The 19,813-nt window shown below is 55.5% G+C and overlaps 3 protein-coding genes across 3 annotated transcripts in view; 1 reads left to right on the forward strand and 2 right to left on the reverse strand.

Annotated features, from left to right (window-relative positions):
• The window catches only part of LOC137463911 (zinc finger protein 271-like), a 309,559-nt gene that overhangs the window by 18,027 nt on the left and 271,719 nt on the right, over positions 1-19,813 (forward strand). The gene's annotated exons all lie outside the window — the stretch shown is intronic.
• On the reverse strand, positions 3,579-5,959 carry LOC137463919 (serine/threonine-protein kinase pim-3-like). The gene is made up of 3 exons (XM_068175289.1): positions 5,704-5,959; positions 4,479-5,063; positions 3,579-4,245 (listed from the first exon to the last, which is right to left on the reverse strand). The coding sequence occupies exons 1-2, from the start codon at positions 5,957-5,959 to the stop codon at positions 4,822-4,824; spliced, it is 498 nt and encodes a 165-aa protein (XP_068031390.1). The 3' UTR covers positions 3,579-4,245; positions 4,479-4,821.
• Positions 10,896-19,813, reverse strand: part of LOC137463964 (olfactory receptor 14J1-like) — a 32,192-nt gene continuing 23,274 nt past the window's right edge. Inside the window, exon 2 of the mRNA XM_068175305.1 lies at positions 10,896-10,962. Coding sequence (XP_068031406.1) covers positions 10,896-10,962 — 67 coding nt within the window. The remainder of the gene's footprint in view (positions 10,963-19,813) is intronic.

The following is a 19,813-nucleotide window of genomic DNA, read 5'->3' on the forward strand; positions in this document are numbered from 1 at the left end:
GCACAGCAGCCTTTTCCATCTGGAAGCTCCCCATGGACAGGGAGTCCCCAGCTCCGTTCCTTGCACAACCTCCAGGAGCCCAGGGCTGCCATCTCAAGTCCCTGCTGGCCCTGGGGGCTCCCAGGTGGGCACAAGTGGGGCAGCAGAGCCAGCAGGGAGCCTGTGAGTCTCTTCCAGCCCTGTCTGCTCTGAGTTTGGGCCTTGGAGCCTCAGGTGGCCAAAGGCAGCTGCTGCTGGTCCCTCTGTGTGCCCGTGTCCAGCAGTGCTGCTCCATCCGTCTGTGCCCAGCCACGGGAAAAAGCCTCAGCCCTGCAGGGCCAGGAGCTGCCGGGCTCTGCCTGAGCAGCTCAGCCAGAGGGAAGGGAGCTGCTCCCCACGGGAACCAGGAGCCAAGGGCTGGAGCACCTCGTTCTGGGGCAGAGCCCAAATTCTGTGAGGGAGTAACAGAGTTATTCACGTGCACTGGTGTGTCAGCTCTGCAGGTGCTGTGCCTGCAAACACATGGCTCAAGGTGTGCAAAAGAATTCTGCAACTCTTGGCTGGAGCAGGATGTCAGCAGTGCTGAACTCCAGCTTAGTCCAAAGCAAACACTTTACACCTCTGCTCATATCTGCTAGATTTTTTACATCAGGGTATCCAGAGAAAAGTAAACAGAGGAGTAAATATTTTCATTATTTATCAGAAATATATCTCATTTTGCTGAACATTTCTTTTTCAGAATGTGTTATCTTCTTAAAAAGAAAAAGAAAAAAGAAAAAAAACCCGAGAAAAATATTAAAGAGAAAAAAAAGAAACAAATGTGTAGTGAAATCTTCTTAAACTTTGGATTAAGAGGTAACTGATCTTTTTAAAGGGAGAACTCATATACTTTGTGCATGTTCTCATGCCTGGATCCATCTTACGGACTGACATCAGCATCCATTTTAAAGACTTTGGGTTTTGTTTCCAATATTAAGATTTTTTTTTTTTAATTGGAGTTGAAGCAATAGGAGGATGAGAGATGAATTGTGCACGACTGTGTCTTGAGTACAAAAATATTGCAGTTTGAAACTTGGACCTAAAGTATTGAAAATGAAACTTACAAATCCCAGTGTATTGTGTGACAGCAGCTTTTCCTATAGGATGCGCAGCATCACAAAGACTTCATCAGTGGGGTTGGGAGGGCTTGGAGCTTTGTCCTGTGCCACTCTGGGATGTCATGAACCAGGACTTCGCCTGCCACCAGCCCAGGTCACCCTCTGCCACTGCAGCTCCTTGGGCCTTGTGTCCCCAGAGCAGACACAAAGTGCTTCTGCTGCTCCCCCTTTGCACAAACCCACAGAGAGCTGGGATTTTTCCAAGGCTCGTGTCTCCATTGGGCCATATTCCCAAAGAACCAGCAGCACATCCTGATGAATACGGCGAGTTACGTGGATGGTTGTCAGCTCCACTTCCTGCCTAGAAATCCTGAAACTGCTTCTAAATGCTGCTCCTTCAGCTCCTGGACACCTTCTCACACAAAGCTGGGAAAAAAATCCCCTGGCCACTGGCTAAAAGGTGAGTTATGCCCAAGTTAGAGCTCTGTGGGAAATCTCTGTCCCTCCCTGACGTTTTAATGTATCTGTACATGGGGGTGTGCATGGATGTGTCTTGTATACAAAGGAAGGAGCGTGCAAGCAACAGGACTGACACTTTCAGTGTCCATTCTATTCCATACCCATGGGCACAGAGACATTATGGAAACCCTGGCACAGACAGGGCCTTCTGTCCATGGGTACAGAGACATCCAAGAGCCCCTGGCACACACAGAGCCTTCTGTCCATGGGTACAAAGACATCCAAGAGCCCCTGGCACACACAGAGCCTTCTGTCCATGGGTACAGAGACATCCAAGAGCCCCTGGCACACACAGAGCCTTCTGTCCATGGGTACAGAGACATCCAAGAGCCCCTGGCACACACAGAGCCTTCTGTCCATGGGTACAGAGACATCCAAGAGCCCCTGGCACACACAGAGCCTTCTGTCCATGGGTACAGAGACATCCAAGAGCCCCTGGCACACACAGAGCCTTCTGTCCATGGGTACAGAGACATCCAAGAGCCCCTGGCACACACAGGCCTGGCACACACAGGTTTGGCAGCACAGGTGGCTTTCCCCACAGGCTGCAGGAGATGAGAACACAACATTTGCCAACACTGACTGCAAGCCACAGCTCTGGGTGCTCCCCGTGAACTTCAGCTCTGGAACCACTGTCTACCCCAAGTTTCAGGGGCTGCAGTGGGAGCCTGGCTGGGCTCGGCCCTGGGGCCATCCTGCAGGGACAGCTGCAAACAGGGAGCATTCCCTTGCCACAAACAGCCAAGCCAGGGCTGCAGGGCAGCTGCTCCAGCCCGGAGTGCACTGCTGAGTGCTGTGCTCTGGGGCTGGGGCTCCCCGCACAGGGGACTGGACTGGTGTGCCAGAGGAGACAGAGAAGCTGCAGCTTCAGCCTAACTGAGGTGGGTGCGTGGGCTGGGAAGAGTGGGGAGGCTCAAGGGGATTCACAGAGCTCATCCTGCTGCAAGGACGAGGAAAAGGGAGTGGGAACTCAGCAGTGAGGAGAGCTGAGGGCTGGAGAGCAGCTCTGAATGACACTAAAATCCCACTGGACCTCTGAGACATTGCTGCTCCTCAGCCAGTGACAGGATGAGTCCCTAAGCCTGGGGCTCAGCCTTCCTCGTGGTGAGGGGCACCAAGGAAGGCAACAGTGTGATGGAGACTGCCATGGGCTGGGAACTCACTGGGGGAAAAGAGGGAGCTGTTGGGAAGTAAAAGGCAGGTGGGGGAGAGAACAGTTCAAAGAAGGGCTGAGCTACAGCTTGAGCAAGCTGCAAAATGTCATTTGGGGTCATCCCAGATTGATTTCATTTCAGAAGCTATTGAACAAGTTTATTTTGGGGTGGTGTCATGTTTTCCCTGGGAGGTGTACACTCTGCACACTTGAGCTGTGTTGCTGAAATGCTCCAGCAGGTCTGTGCTGCAGGTCACCCCATTTCTTCTTTGGCTGATTGCGGCCCGGTGCTGAGCTCCAGCAGAGCCCTGGCAGAGCCCAGAGCAGCCTCAGCACCCGCAGAGCCCGGCTGCAAGGAGAGAAACCAGAAAGCGCCCGTCAGCTGAAGGCTCCTGTCCCCTTGTCCCAGCCGCCCGCGGTGCCCAGGCCATGCTGGCCGTGCCCAGAGCTGTGCCCAGAGCTGCCCATCCCTGCTGCCTTTGGGAGCAGAGCAGGAGGGCAGGACATGTGCCCAGCCTGCAGCCAGCCACGGCACATCCAGCCCTCAGCAGCTGCCCAGAGCAGGATGCTCCCGTGCTCGCTGCCATCTCCCCAAAGCTCTGATCCCACCATGCCAAGCAGACGGGACCCACCTGACGCCATCCCCCGCTGGAAGAAAAGCTGGTCCCAAACGATGTCCTCAGCCTTCTCCAAGGGCACGGCCCATCCACACCACAGCTGCTCCCAAGCACTTCCCCAACCAGACTGGACCACATCTAGAACGCTTCCTCTAGAAAAACACACAACAAATTATTGAAAATAGATTACAGACAAAAAGGGGAACAAGAAAAAAGGTCAAAAATCATATTACTGTCAGGGACTTGAGGAAGGCCCAACCCCTGCATGCCAGGGAAAAACCCACCCACAGGTGAGGGAAGCCCAGACTTTCTCCCTTCCCCCCTGCACTGCCCCCCAAAATAACGGTGATCCCAAAGCAAACAGGGGCAGTGGAGCAGCCCAAGCCCTTCCTTGCCTGCAGAGCAAAGCAGCCCCTGCACAGGTTCTGGAGTCCCACCTCTGCTCCCACCATGGGGGTTTGTTTGTGTCGGGCTGGCTGCCCCAGCCCCAGCCCGGGGCACGGTGGGTGCTGGGGGCTGTTGGCAGGGCCAGGAGCCCACTCCCATTTCATCACCACCCCAGCCCATCCCCCAGCCCTGCCAAAAGCAGCCTGGCAGCCGACTGAAGGATCAGCTGCATCTGCCCCAGCAAAGGGGGAACCTTTGGTTCCTGGCCAGGCTGTGCAATGCCCAAATCTGGGAGCATCCCCCTGCGTGTGGACTCACCTGCAAATTTCCTGTGGAGCCTGGCTTTGGAGAAGGTGCCAGAATCAAAGTCCATCATCCTCAGCTGCCGGTGGCCAGGTGGAGGAAGAGGTTGTCATCCTTGATGTCATCCTCGCTGTCCCCAGCAGCAGCAGCCCCACCTGGTACAGCTTCTCCAGGGGCTCCTTCTCCTTCCCTGGGGGTGAGCCCAGGCTGTCAGGGTTCTGCCCAGGGCCCAGAGCTGTCAGGGAACCAGGACAAGCAAAACCAGCTCAGATGGCGGCCACCAGTGCTGGGCAGAGCAGCTCAGCTCCAGCACAAGGGCTGCGTGTCCCCATCTGATGACCCCTGGGCAGTGACACAGGCAGGACAAAATGTCTGGGTTCCTTTGCTTCTGATTGCCAAGGCATGTGTGGAGCTGAAACTTACCAGGGCCTTGCATCAAAGTGTGCCTGTGGCTCTCTCCCTTCTTCTAGGGCCGATCAATATCCTGCAGCCAGGGATCACAGAACAGCTCTTCTAACGAGGGCCTGTCCGAGTGCAGCATGGATAAACACCGCCTGATCACATCTTGGCACTCTGGGCAGAGAAACCAGAACCCTCCGGTCAGCTGGAGAAGGCTCCTGTTGGCTTTGCCCCACTATTCCCGTGCCCAGGCCATGCTGGATGTGCTCAGAGCTGGGCCTAAACTTCCCCATCAATTCCCTGTTTTGGAGGAGAGCAGGAGAGCAGGACATGTGCCACCTCCTCAGCAGCTGCCAGAGCGGGATGCTCACGAGCTGCTGCTGTCTCCCAGCACTGGCATTGCCCCCGTGGCCAGAGATGAGGATCCACCTTGAGAGAGCCGTTGTGGCAGTGAGAGCTGATGGTCCCAGCTGATGTTCTGGCTCCTCCTGAAAGGGTGCTGCCCGCAGACCATCTGGTGCAGCAGGATGCCCAGGGACCAGATGGTAGCTGGCTTGCCATAGTAAAATCCAAAGTGGATCCATTCCGGGGGGCTGTACGACGGTGTTCCTGTGGAATACAGATGGGATTCATCAGGGGGATGCTGCTGCTCCCAGAGCCTGGCCCCAGCATCCCTGGGCGTGTGGGGGCTGCCCCAGTGGCACACGGGGTGACCGCCGCCCTCTCGCCAGCACCTGGGACTTGTGTACAGACTCGGGGTTGGAAAAGAAGCCACTGGGGTTGGAAGAGGGCAGCAGAAGTCCCGGCAAGGCCCGACCATAAGGAGGAAAAACCCACCCAGTTCTTGGGAAAACCATGCCTTCATCCTCCCTGCCTGCACTGCCCAAAACCATCATGAATCGAAAACAAACCAGGTGAGTGGAGCAGTCCAAGCCCTTTCTCACCTGCACACCAAACCAGCTGGGACACAGCTTACGGCCCCCCTCTCTGCTACCCCCACCCACCCGTGTTTTTGTTGGGCTGGCTGCCCCAGCCCCAGCCTCAGTCCTGCCCAGTGTGGTGGGCAAAGGCTGCCAGCAGGGCTGGAAGCTGGCTCCCCACCCAGCCCTGCTCAAATGCAACTCAGCTGAAATCTCAGTGCCATGAAGGGCAGCAAAAGGGAGAATCCCCGCTGCCACACCCAGCTTGGGTTGTGAGATGTTGGGCCATGAGATGCCAGGACCGAGAGCACACCCCTGCATGGGCTCACCTGCAAAGCGAGTGTAGGCTGTGTCTTGCAGGTAGGTGCCACAGCCAAAGTCAATCAATTTGGCCTGCCCGGTGGCCAGGTCAACCAGGATGTTCCCTGGTTTGATGTCCCTGTGCAGGACCCCACAGCTGGTGCAGTGCTGCACGGCCTCCAGCACCTGGCGGAACAGATCCCGTGCCACCTCCTCGGACAGGAACCCCCGTGCCCGAATGAAATGATGCAGGTCCTGAGACCGCTTCGGGCGTTCCAGCACCATCAAGATGTATTTGGGGAGCTGAAGCCACTCCAGCAGCTGGATGACACCGGGGAAGCCAGTGGAGACCTTGGCCAGCAGCACGATCTCCAGGGGTGCGCTGGTGCCGTTGGGCTGCAGGAGGAGCACGATGCCGTCAGTGGGGCTGATGCCATGCCGGGGGTCAGGAACCCCTCACCCAGCACGGGATGCTCTGTGCCCTGCACTGGCCCCACGCCCGCTCTCCCTCGAGGCGTCCTGGTGGCTCCCACCCTGCTGGGCCTCGGCTCATCCCCGCCCGGCACGGCCCGGCTTCTGCCGCTGGCCCCGCTCACTCACCAGCTCGCCCCAGTGCCGGACGCGGTTCCTTGGCACCCTTTTGATGGCCACCTGCAAGCCAAGAGCAGCAGCGGGCTGAGCTCGCCGCCCGCCATGCCCAGCCTCAGCCCCAGCCCCAGCTCCAGCCCCATCCTCCTCCTCCTCCTCCTCCTCCTCCTCCCCCCTCTCCCCCTCTCCCTTCTCCTTTTCCTTCTATCCCACCTCCTCCCCCTCCTTCCCTCCCCCTCCTCCTCCTCCTCCTCCGCCCGCCGCCGGCCCCGCCGCTCACCGGGGCGCCGTCCGAGAGCCGCGTGGCCGCGAAGACGCTGCCGAAGCCGCCGCTGCCCAGCAGCGAACCCAGCCGGTACCGCTCCTTCAGGCCCTGCTGCGCCTTCCCTGCGGGCGGGACGCGGCTGTCAGCGCTCGGCCCGGGGCCAGGAGCAGCCCCCGAGCGCCCCCCGACCGCCCCGGGCCGGCCCTCCCCAGGCGTTCGCTCCCGGCAGCGGGACAGCGGCGGCTCGGGGGCGGCGGCCGCGCTGCCGAGCGGCGGAGCTCGGGCCGGGGAAGCCGCAGCGGAGGCGGCGGCAGCGGCCGCGCCGCGTGTGTCCTCCGCGGGGCCCGGGAGGAGCCGGCGCCGGGGCCAGGCTCGGGCCAGGCGGAGCCAGAGCGAGGCGATGCCGCTCCAGCCCCAGGCACCGATGCCCGCCCAGAAGCGCCACCGCCAGCACGGCCAGAGCCGGGCGGAGGCGAGACCCCGGCGGGACGGCCGGGGGCGGGGATGGGGCAGCCCCGCCCGGAGCCGGGGGCGGGCCGGGGGCATGGCCCGGCCGGGAATGGGGAGAGAGAGAGACTGGGAGAGGAGGGGACAGCGGGAAAGGGAGAGCGGGAGACGGTGCGGGACAGCGGGAAAGGGAGAGCGGGACAGCGGGAGAAGGAGAGGGAGAGGAGTAAGAATCGGAAGTCAACAAAATCACTGCTGCCGCTGCTGCTGCTGCTGCCGCCGCCGCTGCTGCTGCTGCAACTGAAGCTCCGGGGCCGTTTGTCCCCGTGTCCGTTTTTCCGTTGCCCGCTCACCCCCACGCCCAGCCCCCCGCTCCCCGGGGGCAGCCCCTGAGCCTGTCCAAACACGGGAACTTTGCCGTTTTCGGCCCAGACCCAGAGTCTGGACTCCTGCACGGGGGCAGAGGTATCTCCTCGGTCGCTGCTGTGCATTGTCCCCGCTGAGGATCAAACCCTGTCGGGGCACATTTCCTGGCTGAAGGATTCCCTGGTCCTGGCCCTGCACTTATGGCTCCAGCATTGCTTTCCAGTGAATACTGGAATGTTGCAGCAGATAGGCCTGCTAGGCCCCTCTGGAGATTAGCTGCCTAAGGGCAGAGAAAATGCATAGTCATGCTGACTAGCAAAAGAACCCCTTTTCCCGCGCCTCAGACCCTCTGTTATCTTCCTGTAAGACAAGAGGTCAATTTGTACCCTGACCCGCACAATTGGACCATTTCTCAAAACCCCTGTACCCTATAAAAACCCCTCAGTTTCCCTAGCTCGTTGGAAGTAAGCTGTCCCTGAACCCTTCACGGAAGATGAAATAAAGATCCTCCGGTGGAACCTCACACAGCGCTCCCCGTCTCTCTCTCCCTGCGTCTGCCCGAGGCACCCCAGCAAGCCTATGAGCTGAAATCACTTCTAAAAGAGCTGAACTTTGCTTAAGAGCTGCATATCACTATAACAGCTTGCTGGGGCTAGCCTGTGCCTGGGAGCTCTGCCAAAGGTGCTTGGGCAGGAGGGTGTGCAGATACCCTTCTCACCCCAGAACACCAAGGCAGCCGGACCAACTGAGCCTGACCGGGACCAAAAACAATACTGGAAGGCAAACTGTGTGGCTCATGGTACTTTAGAGTGTCTAGAACTCGCTAAGTCACTGATCTTAGAGGTGAGATGCATTTGGAATTAATGGGATGGAGAAGTAGTGCAAGATGGAAAAAGGCAGCAGAGAAATAAATAGAGGAAAACATCTTGGACGTTTTCTTTCAATTTTCATTTCACTTCTGGAAAGCTGTTTCAGTTTTCCAGGAATCTTCTCCACAGTCCTGTTTGCTCTTCTCAAGAACCTTTCCTGGAGAACCAGGTTGAGCTCTTGTCACAAGATGTGCCACCACCTGCAGCTTCTCTTGGCTTTCCACAGCGGGAGTGCAGCAGGACTTGCAGCAGAGCAGGACAAAGGTTTGGAGAACTTGACAGCTTGTCCTTTCTTTTCCTGGTGAGCTGGGGAGTTGTGCCATTGGTGAGGTTTTCATTGTGACTGTTCCAGCCTTGGGAAACAGGAGGTGGAACCAGGACTTGTTAGGGAATACAAGCCTGACTGAATGCAGAGAAGGAATCTCCAGAGCCTGCAGCCAGAAATGGAGAGTTGTGTGATAATCATTCCCACATCTCCATGGACACCTGGAAAGTGATCTAGAACATGAAAATGGGACAGAGGGAGTTTGTTTCTGTGTTCAGTTTGGGTGATTCTACATCTCCAGTGCTGGTATAAATCAAGAGCACAGTCAGTTCATGATAAGCACCAGAACAGGCTGGACCTCTGAGAGTAGGTGACGGAAAGAATTTGAAAAGGAGAAATGCAGGGAATGACTTGGTGGACTTTGTCTGGAAGAAGGGTAGTTTTTTCTAATTATTTCTAGTCCATTGCTTCTGCTTTTGTCCTTCTTACAAGGCCATTTGCATCCCAGATTCCTCATGAAATGAGATCCCTGAGCTTCTGGAACTGCCTGAAAGATGCCCTGTTCTTGCAGGGACACTCAGGCTGAAACAGGAAGCAATTTTGAAGCAATTGTATTAAACAAAAACCAGTTCTTAAGCAGAGATTGATGTCACTGCCCCCGACCAACCACCATGGGCAAATCTCTGGCTCAGCCTGGAGCAGTGACCTTGAGGGGTGTCCCCACTGCAGGGAGGAATCTCCACAGCCCCCAAGAAGGGAAATGCCAGGAGACGCTGCCATTAAAATTTGGATGGGGCTTTTCTAGTCTGAAGTGCTGCCCTGTCAGTCAGATGTGCCCAGGCTGGGCCAGCTCAGCAGCTCTGCAGGAGCTCTCAGTGGTGTCACTTGGTTGTTCCTTTCTCTGGGGATTTTTCCAGCCCTGCCACAGCTTCATCTCCCTCTGGGGATGTAGAACTTTGGGATGGAGGAGTCAGGCTGGTTTCAGCATTATTCACCCCAACGGCAGCGTGACGCCCCTCCTTCATTTCCCACTGGGGTTTTGCAAACAGGGCCTTGCGGGAGTGGTTTGAGCCCATTGCAGGCAGAGCCTCCTGCTCCAGCAGGAACTGCCTTTCCTGTGCCAGGAGCAGGGCAGGTCCTGCTGCAGGAAAAGCCCCAGGCCAGCCCCAGCACAGGGAATGCCTCGGGCGCAAGGGCAGAGTGCCGTGCTGGGAGCTGTGCCAGGGAGAGCCTGAGGCACCAAAGGCGCCTTGGCAGCAGCAGCTGCTTGCAGGGCATGGCCAGAAGCCTCCCTTGGCAAGCCGGCCTGGTGGCCAGCACTGCAGAGCTGCTGCCTCAGGGCTCATTTCTGGCTGGGCTCTGCCCCAGCCCACAGAGTGTGACCTCAGCCCTGACTCTGCCACGGCCCTTGTGCCTGAGCCCTGCAAAGCCCAAAGGTCACCTGTGCCCCCCTGGCTGTGCCAGCCCCTGGGGCAGGGGGAGGAAAGGCAGAGAAGGGGCTGGGTTTGGCTGTGGGATGTGGGGTCCAGCAGAGACCATGAGGAGTCAAGGCAGTGGATGGAGTGCACTGAGCAGCCCCTTCTGCCCATGCAGTCTTGGAATGGTTTGGATGGGAAGAGCTCTGCAGTGCTCATCTCATCCAAACCCCGCCATGAGCAGGGACATCTTTCACCAGATCAGGTTGTTCAGAGCCCTGTCCCAGCTGGACTTGAATGTTTCCAGGGATGGGGCACTGACCACCTCCCTGGGAACCTGTCCTGGTGTATCACCACCCTCATCATCAAACATTTCCTCCTTATCTGTTATCTGAACCTCCCTTCCTTTAGTTTAAAACCACCCCCCTTTGTCCCGTTGTGACAGGCCCTACTAAAACCTTTGTCCACCCTTGTATTCCCAATGAGCCGGGTTTCCACGGCAACTGCCAGGACAGGTGACCCAGGTGTCACCCCCAGTGAGGGCTGCCATGGAAACAGTGCCCAGCACTGCCCCTTTCTGTCGGGCTGACCTGGCCTTTGGCCCTGGCCCTGGCGTTTGCTGCTGGTTCCGCGGCGCCTGACCGGCCAGCGCGGCACAGGGCAGGTGGCCATGGCACAAGCCCCCAGCAAGGGATCCCCTCTGGCTCTGGGCAGTGACAGCAGCCCTGAGCAAGGGGCCAGGGCAGGTTTCCGTGGCGAGCAACCATCACAACGGCTCCAGGAGCAGAGTGACTCTTGCCAAGGAACTTTGCCTTGCTGTCACTTAATATTAAATCTGGCTTTTGCTGATCCCTTGCTGGGGATTTTTTCAGCGCTCTCAAGCCCTCGTTGGTAACAGGGTGAAGGAGCCCTGGCCCAGGCTCTGGCCCTGGGGGACACGGGGACGCTGCCAGGGGGTCCCTGTCCCCCTGTCCCACCCCCAACAGCCCCAGCCCCCGTCCCCGTGTCAGGCTCTGGGGTCGATCTCGTGGAACATCCTCTGGGGGAGGCTGCGGCGCCGGGGGTGGGAGGACCTGGGGGGACAGGGGACCCCGCTGTGCACGAGCAGCGTTGGACTTCTCTGGGGGAACTGGGAGGGGGGCTGGGGTGGAGTGACCTCCCCAGTGACCTCACACAGCCCCTGTGATGTCACACACTCCTGTGATGTCACACAGCTCCTGTGATGTCACACAGACCACTCTGAGATGTAACAGGCCACCTGTGATTTCATACAGGTGTCCTGTGAGGTCACAGCCTGCTCTTTGAGGTCTCAGTCTGCTCTGTGATGTCAGAAAATCTGCCCTGTGAGGTCACAGCCCAGCCTGTGATGTCACAGACACCCTGTGAGGTCATAGCCAGCTCTATGAGGTCACAGCCACCTTTGTGATGTTATGCAGTCTCGTTGTCATGTCACAGCCTGCTCTGTGATTTCACAGTCAGCACTGTGATGTCACAACCCACTCTGTATTTTCTCAGCCTTTTCTGTGACATCACACAGCTGCTCTGTGATGTCACAGAGCCATTTTCTATGATGGCAGAGTCTTCTCTGTGGCCTCACAGCCTGTTCTGTGATGTCACACAGACAGCCTGTAATGTCACAGCCGACTTTGTGACATCACAACCTCCTCTGTGATGTCACAACCTGCTCTGTGATGTCACATAATAAACCAGGGATGTCACAGCCAACTGTATGATGTCACAACCTGGTCTGTGATGTCACACAATCACAGAATCACAGAATTGCTGGGTTGTAAGAGACCTTTAAGGTTATCAAGTCCAACCCATGCCCTAACACCACCTCAGCTAAACCATGGCACTGAGTGCCACATTCAGTCTTTTTTTAAACACATCCCAGGATGTTTACTCCAGCACCTCCCTGGACAGACAGTTCCAGTACTTTATCACCCTTTCCATAAAAAACTTTTTTCCTAATATCCAACCTAAATATCCCTTGGTGCAGCTTAAGACACTGTCCTCTGGTCCTGTCAGTTGCTGTGAGGAGAAAAAGACCGACCCCCACCTGACTGCAACCACCTTTCAGGGAGTGTGGAGAGTGATAAGGTCACCTCTGAGTCTTCTCCAGGATAAACAACTCCATCTCCCTCAGTCATTCCTCACAGGACTTGTGTTCCAGACCCCTCACCAGCCTTGTTGTCCTTCTCTGGACACGCTCCTGCTCCTCCATGTCCTTCCTAAGTGGGAGGGCCCAGAACTGGACACAGCGCTCGAGGAACGGTGCCAGTACAGGGGAAGAATGCCAAGTACACGAGTGCCAAGTACAGGGGAAGAATGACCTCCCTGCTCCTGCTGGTCGCACCATTCCTGATCCAGGCCAAGAGCCAGTGGCCTTCTTGGCCACCTGGGCACACTGCTGGCTCATGTCCAGCCTGCTGTCGACCAGTGCCCCCAGGTCCCTTTCTGCCTGGGCACTGTCCAGCCACGCCGTCCCCAGCCTAGAGCTGTGCAGGGGGTTATTGTGGACAAAATGCAGGACTGGGCACTTGGACTGATTAAATTTAAACTTACTGAACTCTACCATCTATCCGGCTGTTCCATGTGTTCCTGCAGAGCCCTCCTGCCTTCCAACAGATGGACACACGCTCCCAGCTCAGTGTCATCTGCAGATTTACTATTGAAACCCTCAATCCCCTCATCCATGTGGTCAATAAAAATATTGAACAGAGCTGGCCCAGCACAGAGCCCTGAGGGACAGCACTGGTGACTGTCCCCAGCTGGATGCAGCACCGCTCACCACCACTCTCTGGCCCGGCCATCCAGCCAGTTCTGAACCCAGCACAGAGTGCTCCTGGCCCAGCCGTGGGCTGCAGCTTTTCCAGGAGTGTGCTGTGGGAGACAGTGTCAAAGGCCTTGCTGGGGTCCAAATAGACACATCCACAGCCTTTCCTGCATCCACCAGGAGGGTCACCTGGTCATAGAAGGAGACCAGGTTGATCAAACATGACCTAGCCCTCCTAAACCCCTGCTGGCTGGGTCTGACACCCTGGCCATCCTGTAAGTGCTGTGTGATGGCACTCAGTGTAAACTGTTCCATGACCTTACCAGGTACTGAGGTCAGGCTGACTGGCCTGGAATTACCAGGATCCTCCTTGCCACCCTTGCTGTGAATGGGCATCACATTGGGAAGCTTCCAGTCATCTGGGATCTCACCAGTGAGCCAGGACTCCTGGTAAATGATGGAGAGTGACTTGGCAAGCTCATCTGACAGCTCCCTCATCACCCTGGGGTGGATCCCATCTGGTCCCATGGATTTATGAACATCCAAGCAGCTCAGCAGTTCTCTGACTGCCTGCTCTTGGATAACAGTGGCCCACTTTGCTCCCTGACACCATCTACCAGCCCAGGAGGAGAGTTGTCCTGAAGGCAAATTGTCTTCTCTCTAAAAACTGAGGCAAAGAAGGCATTAAGCACTTCTGCCTTCTCCTCATCTGCAATTATTAAATTCCCTTCCACATCTAATAAAGAACAAAGATTGGTCTTACCCTTCCTTTTACCATTGATATATTAGTAAAAGCATTTTTTATTACCCTTTACAAAAGCTGCCATTTTAAGTTCAAACTGAGGTTTGGCTTCCCTAATGTCTTTCCTACATGCCCTAGCAATGCCCTTAAATACTTCCTTAGAGACCTGACCCTCCTTCCAAAGATGATAAATCCTCTTTTTATTCCTATCTTCCTCCAAAACCTTTTTGCCCATCCAGGCTGGGCATTTGCATCGTCGACTCATCTTTTGGCACACAGGGACAGTCTCCTTCTGTGCCCTCGAGATCTGTATTTTGAAGCTTGCCCACCTTTACTGAACTCCTTTGTTTTCAAGGGCTGCTTCCCAAGGAACTCTCTGAATAAGTCTCCTAAATAGGCCAAAGTCTGCCCTCCGAAGTCCAGTGTAAAAGTCTTATTAGTGTTCCACCTGACTTCACCATGAGAATTCTATAATTTCATGATCACTGTGCCCCAAGTGAACTCCACCCACCACATCTCCCACCAGCCCATCTCTATTTACAAACAACAGATCTAACATAGTCCCTCTCCTGGTGGGCTCACTCACCAGCTGCAACAAAAAATTGTCCTCCATAAACTCTAAAAATTTCCTGGACTGCCTCTTTTCAGCTGTATTGAGTTCCCAGCAGATGTCCAGCAGGTTGAAGTCGCCTACAAGAACAAGGGCTGATGATCCAGAAACATTCTCTAGCTGCTTATAGAATGAGTTGTCCACCTCTTCTTCCCAGCTGGCTGGATGATAACAGACTCCCAGTAGGATGTCAGCCTTGTTGGCCTTCCCTTAAGTCTTACCCATAGACATATGACTTTATCATCATTAGTTTCAACACCCACAGCAGCAAAACCCTTCCCTAATGTAAAGGGCCACCCCTCCACCTCTTCTCCCTTTCCTGTCTCTCCTGAAGAGCTTGCAGCCATCCAGTGCAGCGCTCCAGCCATGTGAGTCGTCCCACCCTGTTTCTGTGGTGGCAATTACATCATAGCTCTGCTGCTGCACCATGGCCTCCAGCTCTTCTTGTTTGTTACCCATGCTGTGTGCATTGGTGTACATGCACCTCAGCTGGGCTGCTGATTTCACCCCTAACTCAGGCTTAACACCCACGAGCCTGCTTCCAGACAACCCAGCTGCATCCCCTTCCCCTTCAGACCTAGTTTAAAGCCCTCTCAACAAGTTCTGACAGTTCATGAGCTAAAATTCTTCTGCCCTTCACAGAAAGATGGAGCCCGTCTGGTCCAAGCAGGCCAGGTGCTGTAAAAGTTGCCCCATGATTAAAGAATCCAAAATTTTGTCGATGACACCAACCCTTGAGCCACTCTTTGATAATGTGAGCTCTCCTATTGCTTTCACCGTTTTTCTCAGACACCAAAGGGACTGAGGAAAAGACTGTCTGTGCCCCTGTCCTATTAACCACCTGACCCAGTGCCCTCAAGTCCCTTTTAATTGCCCTGACACTCCTCTTTTCAATCTCATCACTGCCAGCCTGGGGTATCAGCAGTGGACAATAATCAGAGGGCTGAATCAGCCCAGGCAGTGTGTCAGTGATATCCCGTACCCGGGCCCCAGGGAGGCAGCAGACCTCTCTGTGGGGTGGGACTGGTCAACATATGGGGCCCTCTGTTCCCTTCAGAAGAGAGTCACCCACCACGATTACCCTTCTTTCCTTTTTGATGTTAGAGGTGCTGATCTGTCTCACAGATGAATCATGATTGGGAGGCTCACTGGGCAGATAGTTTTCTTCTAAACCATCTGGGTGACTCTCCAGATCCAGGGGATCATACTGACTTTGAAGTGGCCCCTGGCTTGAGAGAGGGCTTTGGGAGGGATTTTTATTATTACCTCCTCGAGTAGGTACCCACTCCCACTCCCCTTCATCAGCCAGGTGTCCTTCTATAGCCTGACAGTGGGAGGTGTGGGAGACAGCGGGAACCAAGGAGAGCATTGCTGCCCTGCCAGACCTCATGGAACCAAGGATCCATTGTGACACTGCAGGGCCCTGGGGCACCACGGTGCCATTGTGACACTGCAGGGCCCAAGGATCCAAGAGACTTTGTGACACCAGAGGGACATTGTGACACTGGGAGGCCTCATGGAATCATGGAGATCATTGGGACACTCCGGGGCCTCATGGAACCATGGTGACACCAAGTTGTCTGGGGGTGTTGATCTGCTGGAAGGCAGGAGGGCTCTGCAGAGGGCCCTGGACAGGCTGGATCCAGGGCCCAAATCCAACAAGGTGAGGTTTAACAAGTCCATGTGCTAGGTCCTGCACTTTGGCCACAACAACCCCTGCAGCGCTACAGGCTGGGGACAGAGTGGCTGGACAGCAGCCAGGCAGAAAGGGACCTGCAGGGACTGATGGACAGCAGGCTGGACATGAGCCAGCAGTGTGCCCAGGTGGCCAAGAAGACCAATGGCTCCTGGCCTGGATCAGGAATGGTGTGGCCAGCAGGAGCAGGGCAGTGATCCTTCCCCTGTGCTCAGCACTGGTTGGGCAGCAGCTCGAGTGCTGTGTCCAGTTCTGGGCCCCCTAATTTAGGAAGGACCTGGAGGGGCTGGAGCGTGTCCAGAGAAGGGCAAAAAGGCTGGTGAGGCGTCTGGAGCACAAGTCCTGTGAGGAGCGGCTCAGGCAGCTGGGGTTGTTGATCCTGGAGAAGAGGAGGCTCAGGGGACACAAGGCGGTGTCAGGGCACAGGTTGGACTTGATGATCTCCAAGGTCTTTTCCAGCCTTGCTGATTCTGGGATTCTGTGAAACCACCCTTGGAGCAGTTGCAGGAGTAGCCCTGGGCCTCCTCTTCAGAAGCTCCAGCAGCCCAGGTCCCTCAGCTTCTCCTCACAGCCCCAAAGCCCATCCTGTCAGTCCTGCAGAGCCTCTGCAGCCCCTCCTCACTGCCCAGAACAGGCAGCCCCACAGCCAGACACAGCAGCCCAGATGTGCCCCCCTGGCCTGGGGTGCCTCTGGCAAGGGAGCAGCACGAGGCACTGCAGGAGCCTGCAGACAATTCCTGCAGCACTTGTGGGATGATCCTGCTCCCCAAGGGACGATCCCATGGTGCCAAGTCAGGAACTGGAATGGGGAGTGGGGCCAGAGAGTAAAGGGCAAACAGGGATGGGCTGTTTGCAGGGGAGGAAGAGGGGTGAGGAAGAGAAATAAATTTGTAGGAGGAAGATTAAAGAAAGCAAAGGTGAAGCCAAGGAAATGCTCCGGGCAGTTTGGGGGTGGCTGCCAGGCAGCCCTGGCTCTGAGCAGCAGCGTCTGCAGTGGGACAGGAAACTCCCAGCTGATGGGAACAAACTTTCTGGCTGTCTGCAGAGGCCAGGAAAAAGCTGAGTGGTTTCCCTGGCGTCCCCCAGCCTTTCCTGGCCCCAGGGGCTGATGGCATTTGTGCTCCCTCAGGTTCATGTCCCCACAGCAGCAGCATGGGGGTGCTCCCGCCTGCTGTGTGCAATGCAAACAGGGGCTCTTGATGTTTCTTTGTGGACAACATTAATATATAAAACAAAGAAAAAGAACCTACAAAAGGAAAACAACAAGAAGTATCAAAGACGACATTTATTAGAAGTGTTTTGCAGAAATTGGCCAGCAGTTTAATGTTCCCGAAACCATCCAGTCATCAGTGTCCACACTGCAGCCTTGAGCTCCTGGTTCCTCAGGCTGTAGATGAGGGGATTCAGGGCTGGAGGCACCACTGAGAACAGAACTAACAGTGACAGATCCAGGGATGGGGAGGACATGGAGGGGGGCTTCAGATGAGCAAATGCTGCAGTGCTGAGGAACAAGGAGACCACGGCCAGGTGAGGGAGGCAGGTGGAAAAGGCTTTGTGCCGTCCCTGCTCAGAGGGGATCCTCAGCACGGCCCTGACGATCTGCACATAGGAGAAAACAATGAACACAAAACAGCCTAAATATAGAAGAGCACTTAGTACAATAAGCCCAGCTTCTCTGAGTTTGCAGTGTGATCTTGAGGATCTGGGGGATTTCACGGAAGAACTGGCCCAGGACATTGCCATGGCACAGGGGCAGGGAAAATGTATTGGCTGTGTGCAGCAGTGCATTGAGAAAGGCACTGGCCCAGGCAGCTGCTGCCATGTGGGCACAAGCTCTGCTGCCCAGGAGGGTCCCGTAGTGCAGGGGTTTGCAGATGGACACGTAGCGGTCGTAGCACATGGTGGTCAGGAGGAAAAGCTCTGCTGAGATGAAAAAGACAAAAAAAAAAACCTGTGCAGCACATCCTGTGTAGGAGATGGTGCTGGTGTCCCAGAGGGAATTGTGCATGGCTTTGGGGACAGTGGTGCAGATGGAGCCCAGGTCGCTGAGGGCCAGGTTGAGCAGGAAGAAGAACATGGGCGTGTGCAGGTGGTGGCCGCAGGCTACGGCGCTGATGATGAGGCCGTTGCCCAGGAGGGCAGCCAGGGAGATGCCCAGGAAGAGGCAGAAGTGCAGGAGCTGCAGCTGCCGCGTGTCTGCCAGTGCCAGCAGGAGGAAGTGGCTGATGGAGCTGCTGTTGGACGTTTCTTCACTCTGGGAATCATGGACTATTGAAAGAAGATATTGACAAGACGGGAAAGATTTCCGTGTCATTCCTATGTTTTTTTATTAGGAATCCCCCCAAAAATACTTCTCCTTGTTGGCTGAACTTTGCTCAGCCTTTTTTCACTGAGGTCCGGTTTGTGCTGCTGCCTCATCTTTGACACTGTTCTCAGCCTGAACACTGGGGAGCCCATAGGGAAAACAGGGCTCGCTGTGCCCCAGTGCAGTCAGACCTGCGGGTCCCACACAGGAGCCCTTTGCTCATTTCAGCTTCCTCTGTTTCAGGGTGATCAAACTTCCAACGTGCTTGAACAATAAAGTGGCCTTTTTGAAGACTTCAGTTTCATTGTCAGCATCTCTGAATTCTTCTACCTTTCCCTGTGCAGCTGGAAATGGAGGGATACCAAGGGTTGGTCTGGCTCTCTGTTTTTTTTGTCAGTGCTACCCAGAGTGCTTTTGTGACAGGAAACTCAGACTTTTTGTCACAGGCATCATGATTAGCTTGAAATGCTCTCAAGTCCCTGAGCACTAAGTCACAGAGAATTAAAGCTGCACAGGCCACTTCTGCAGTGCTCAAACACAGCCCTGTTGCTGCTGCCGCTGAATCAACTGACAGAGGCCATCACAGAAATTGCCTCTGGAATGTCAAATCAAATGAAAAAATCCACCAGGAGAAAGAGAAGCCAGAACTTCTCAACACACTTCATTGTTTCTTCTGAGCAGCAGCAGAAAATGGAGATGCCCAGAGATATTTCCAGCTGCTGCTGATCCCAGTGGAGCCCAGCCTGCTGCCCAGTCCCAGCTTTCCCACCCTCCAGCAGACGCCCTGGTTCCCTGCAGGTGCCGTGGGATGGCACTCAGGAGGATCTGCTCCAAGGCCTTCCCCTGGAGCACGCTCAGGCTGCCAGGCCTATGGATCCTGGATCATCCTTCCCACCGAGCCTTCCTGTGCACGGCTGTTCCATTTGCACCTTTGCGCTCAGCTCGGACTTCTCCACTTCACCAGGAGTGCTGGGAAAGGATGGAGAGCAGCCTGGCAAGCTCTTTCTGCAGATCCCTCTTTACCCTCGGGGAGGGAGAACATTCCACAGGAAAGCAACTGGTGCCACAAGGAGCGGGTGGCCTCAAGCACCTTTGGGGATGGAACAAGGCCTTGGTTTGACATAAGTAAGCACAAGCAATTCACATGAGTAAACAAGTAATTAGCACAGACATACCTAAGTACTTAGCAGCAGTTAGCATAACAAAAACCTGGTGGCCTAACTTGACATGAGAGTGACCTGACAAAAAGCTTTAGACACAGTCTACCAGAAGAACTAAGGGCAAGTGAGGAATCAGCCCTGTGCAGGGAAGCCCTGAGGAAGACTTTGTGTTGCTTTGGGGCATCCAGACCGCTCCTGGCCAGGGCCTGGACATCAGCTTCAAGTATGGGAATCTGACACAATGTATTTCTAACCGCCTGCCTATGGAATCACCTCAGCAGTGTAAAGATGGATGGTGATTTTGATACAACTCCTACATCAACCCACTGAAATTTATACATGGTGAAGAAACATTTCAGTGGGTGCAGACCCCTGCCCTCCTGCCAGGTCAATAAAAGGGCTTTTGGCTGACAATGCATTTGTGAGCTGATTTGTTTGAATGAGGGAGACCCCTCAGGACTGCTGTATCCTGAGGGAACACCGTTGGCCTTGGCCTGTAGGCACCTGCACAAGCTTAAAATCAGCTGCCTCAGCTTCCAGGACCTCTCTTGGCCAGCATCCTGACGTGGATGGAGGACTGCTGTGACGCACTGCTGGGACCCAGCGGGACAGGACCGGCTGTCTCGTGTCCACGT

Source organism: Anomalospiza imberbis, chromosome 32 (genome assembly GCF_031753505.1).
Source record: "Anomalospiza imberbis isolate Cuckoo-Finch-1a 21T00152 chromosome 32, ASM3175350v1, whole genome shotgun sequence".
Taxonomy (NCBI): Eukaryota; Metazoa; Chordata; class Aves; order Passeriformes; family Viduidae; genus Anomalospiza; species Anomalospiza imberbis.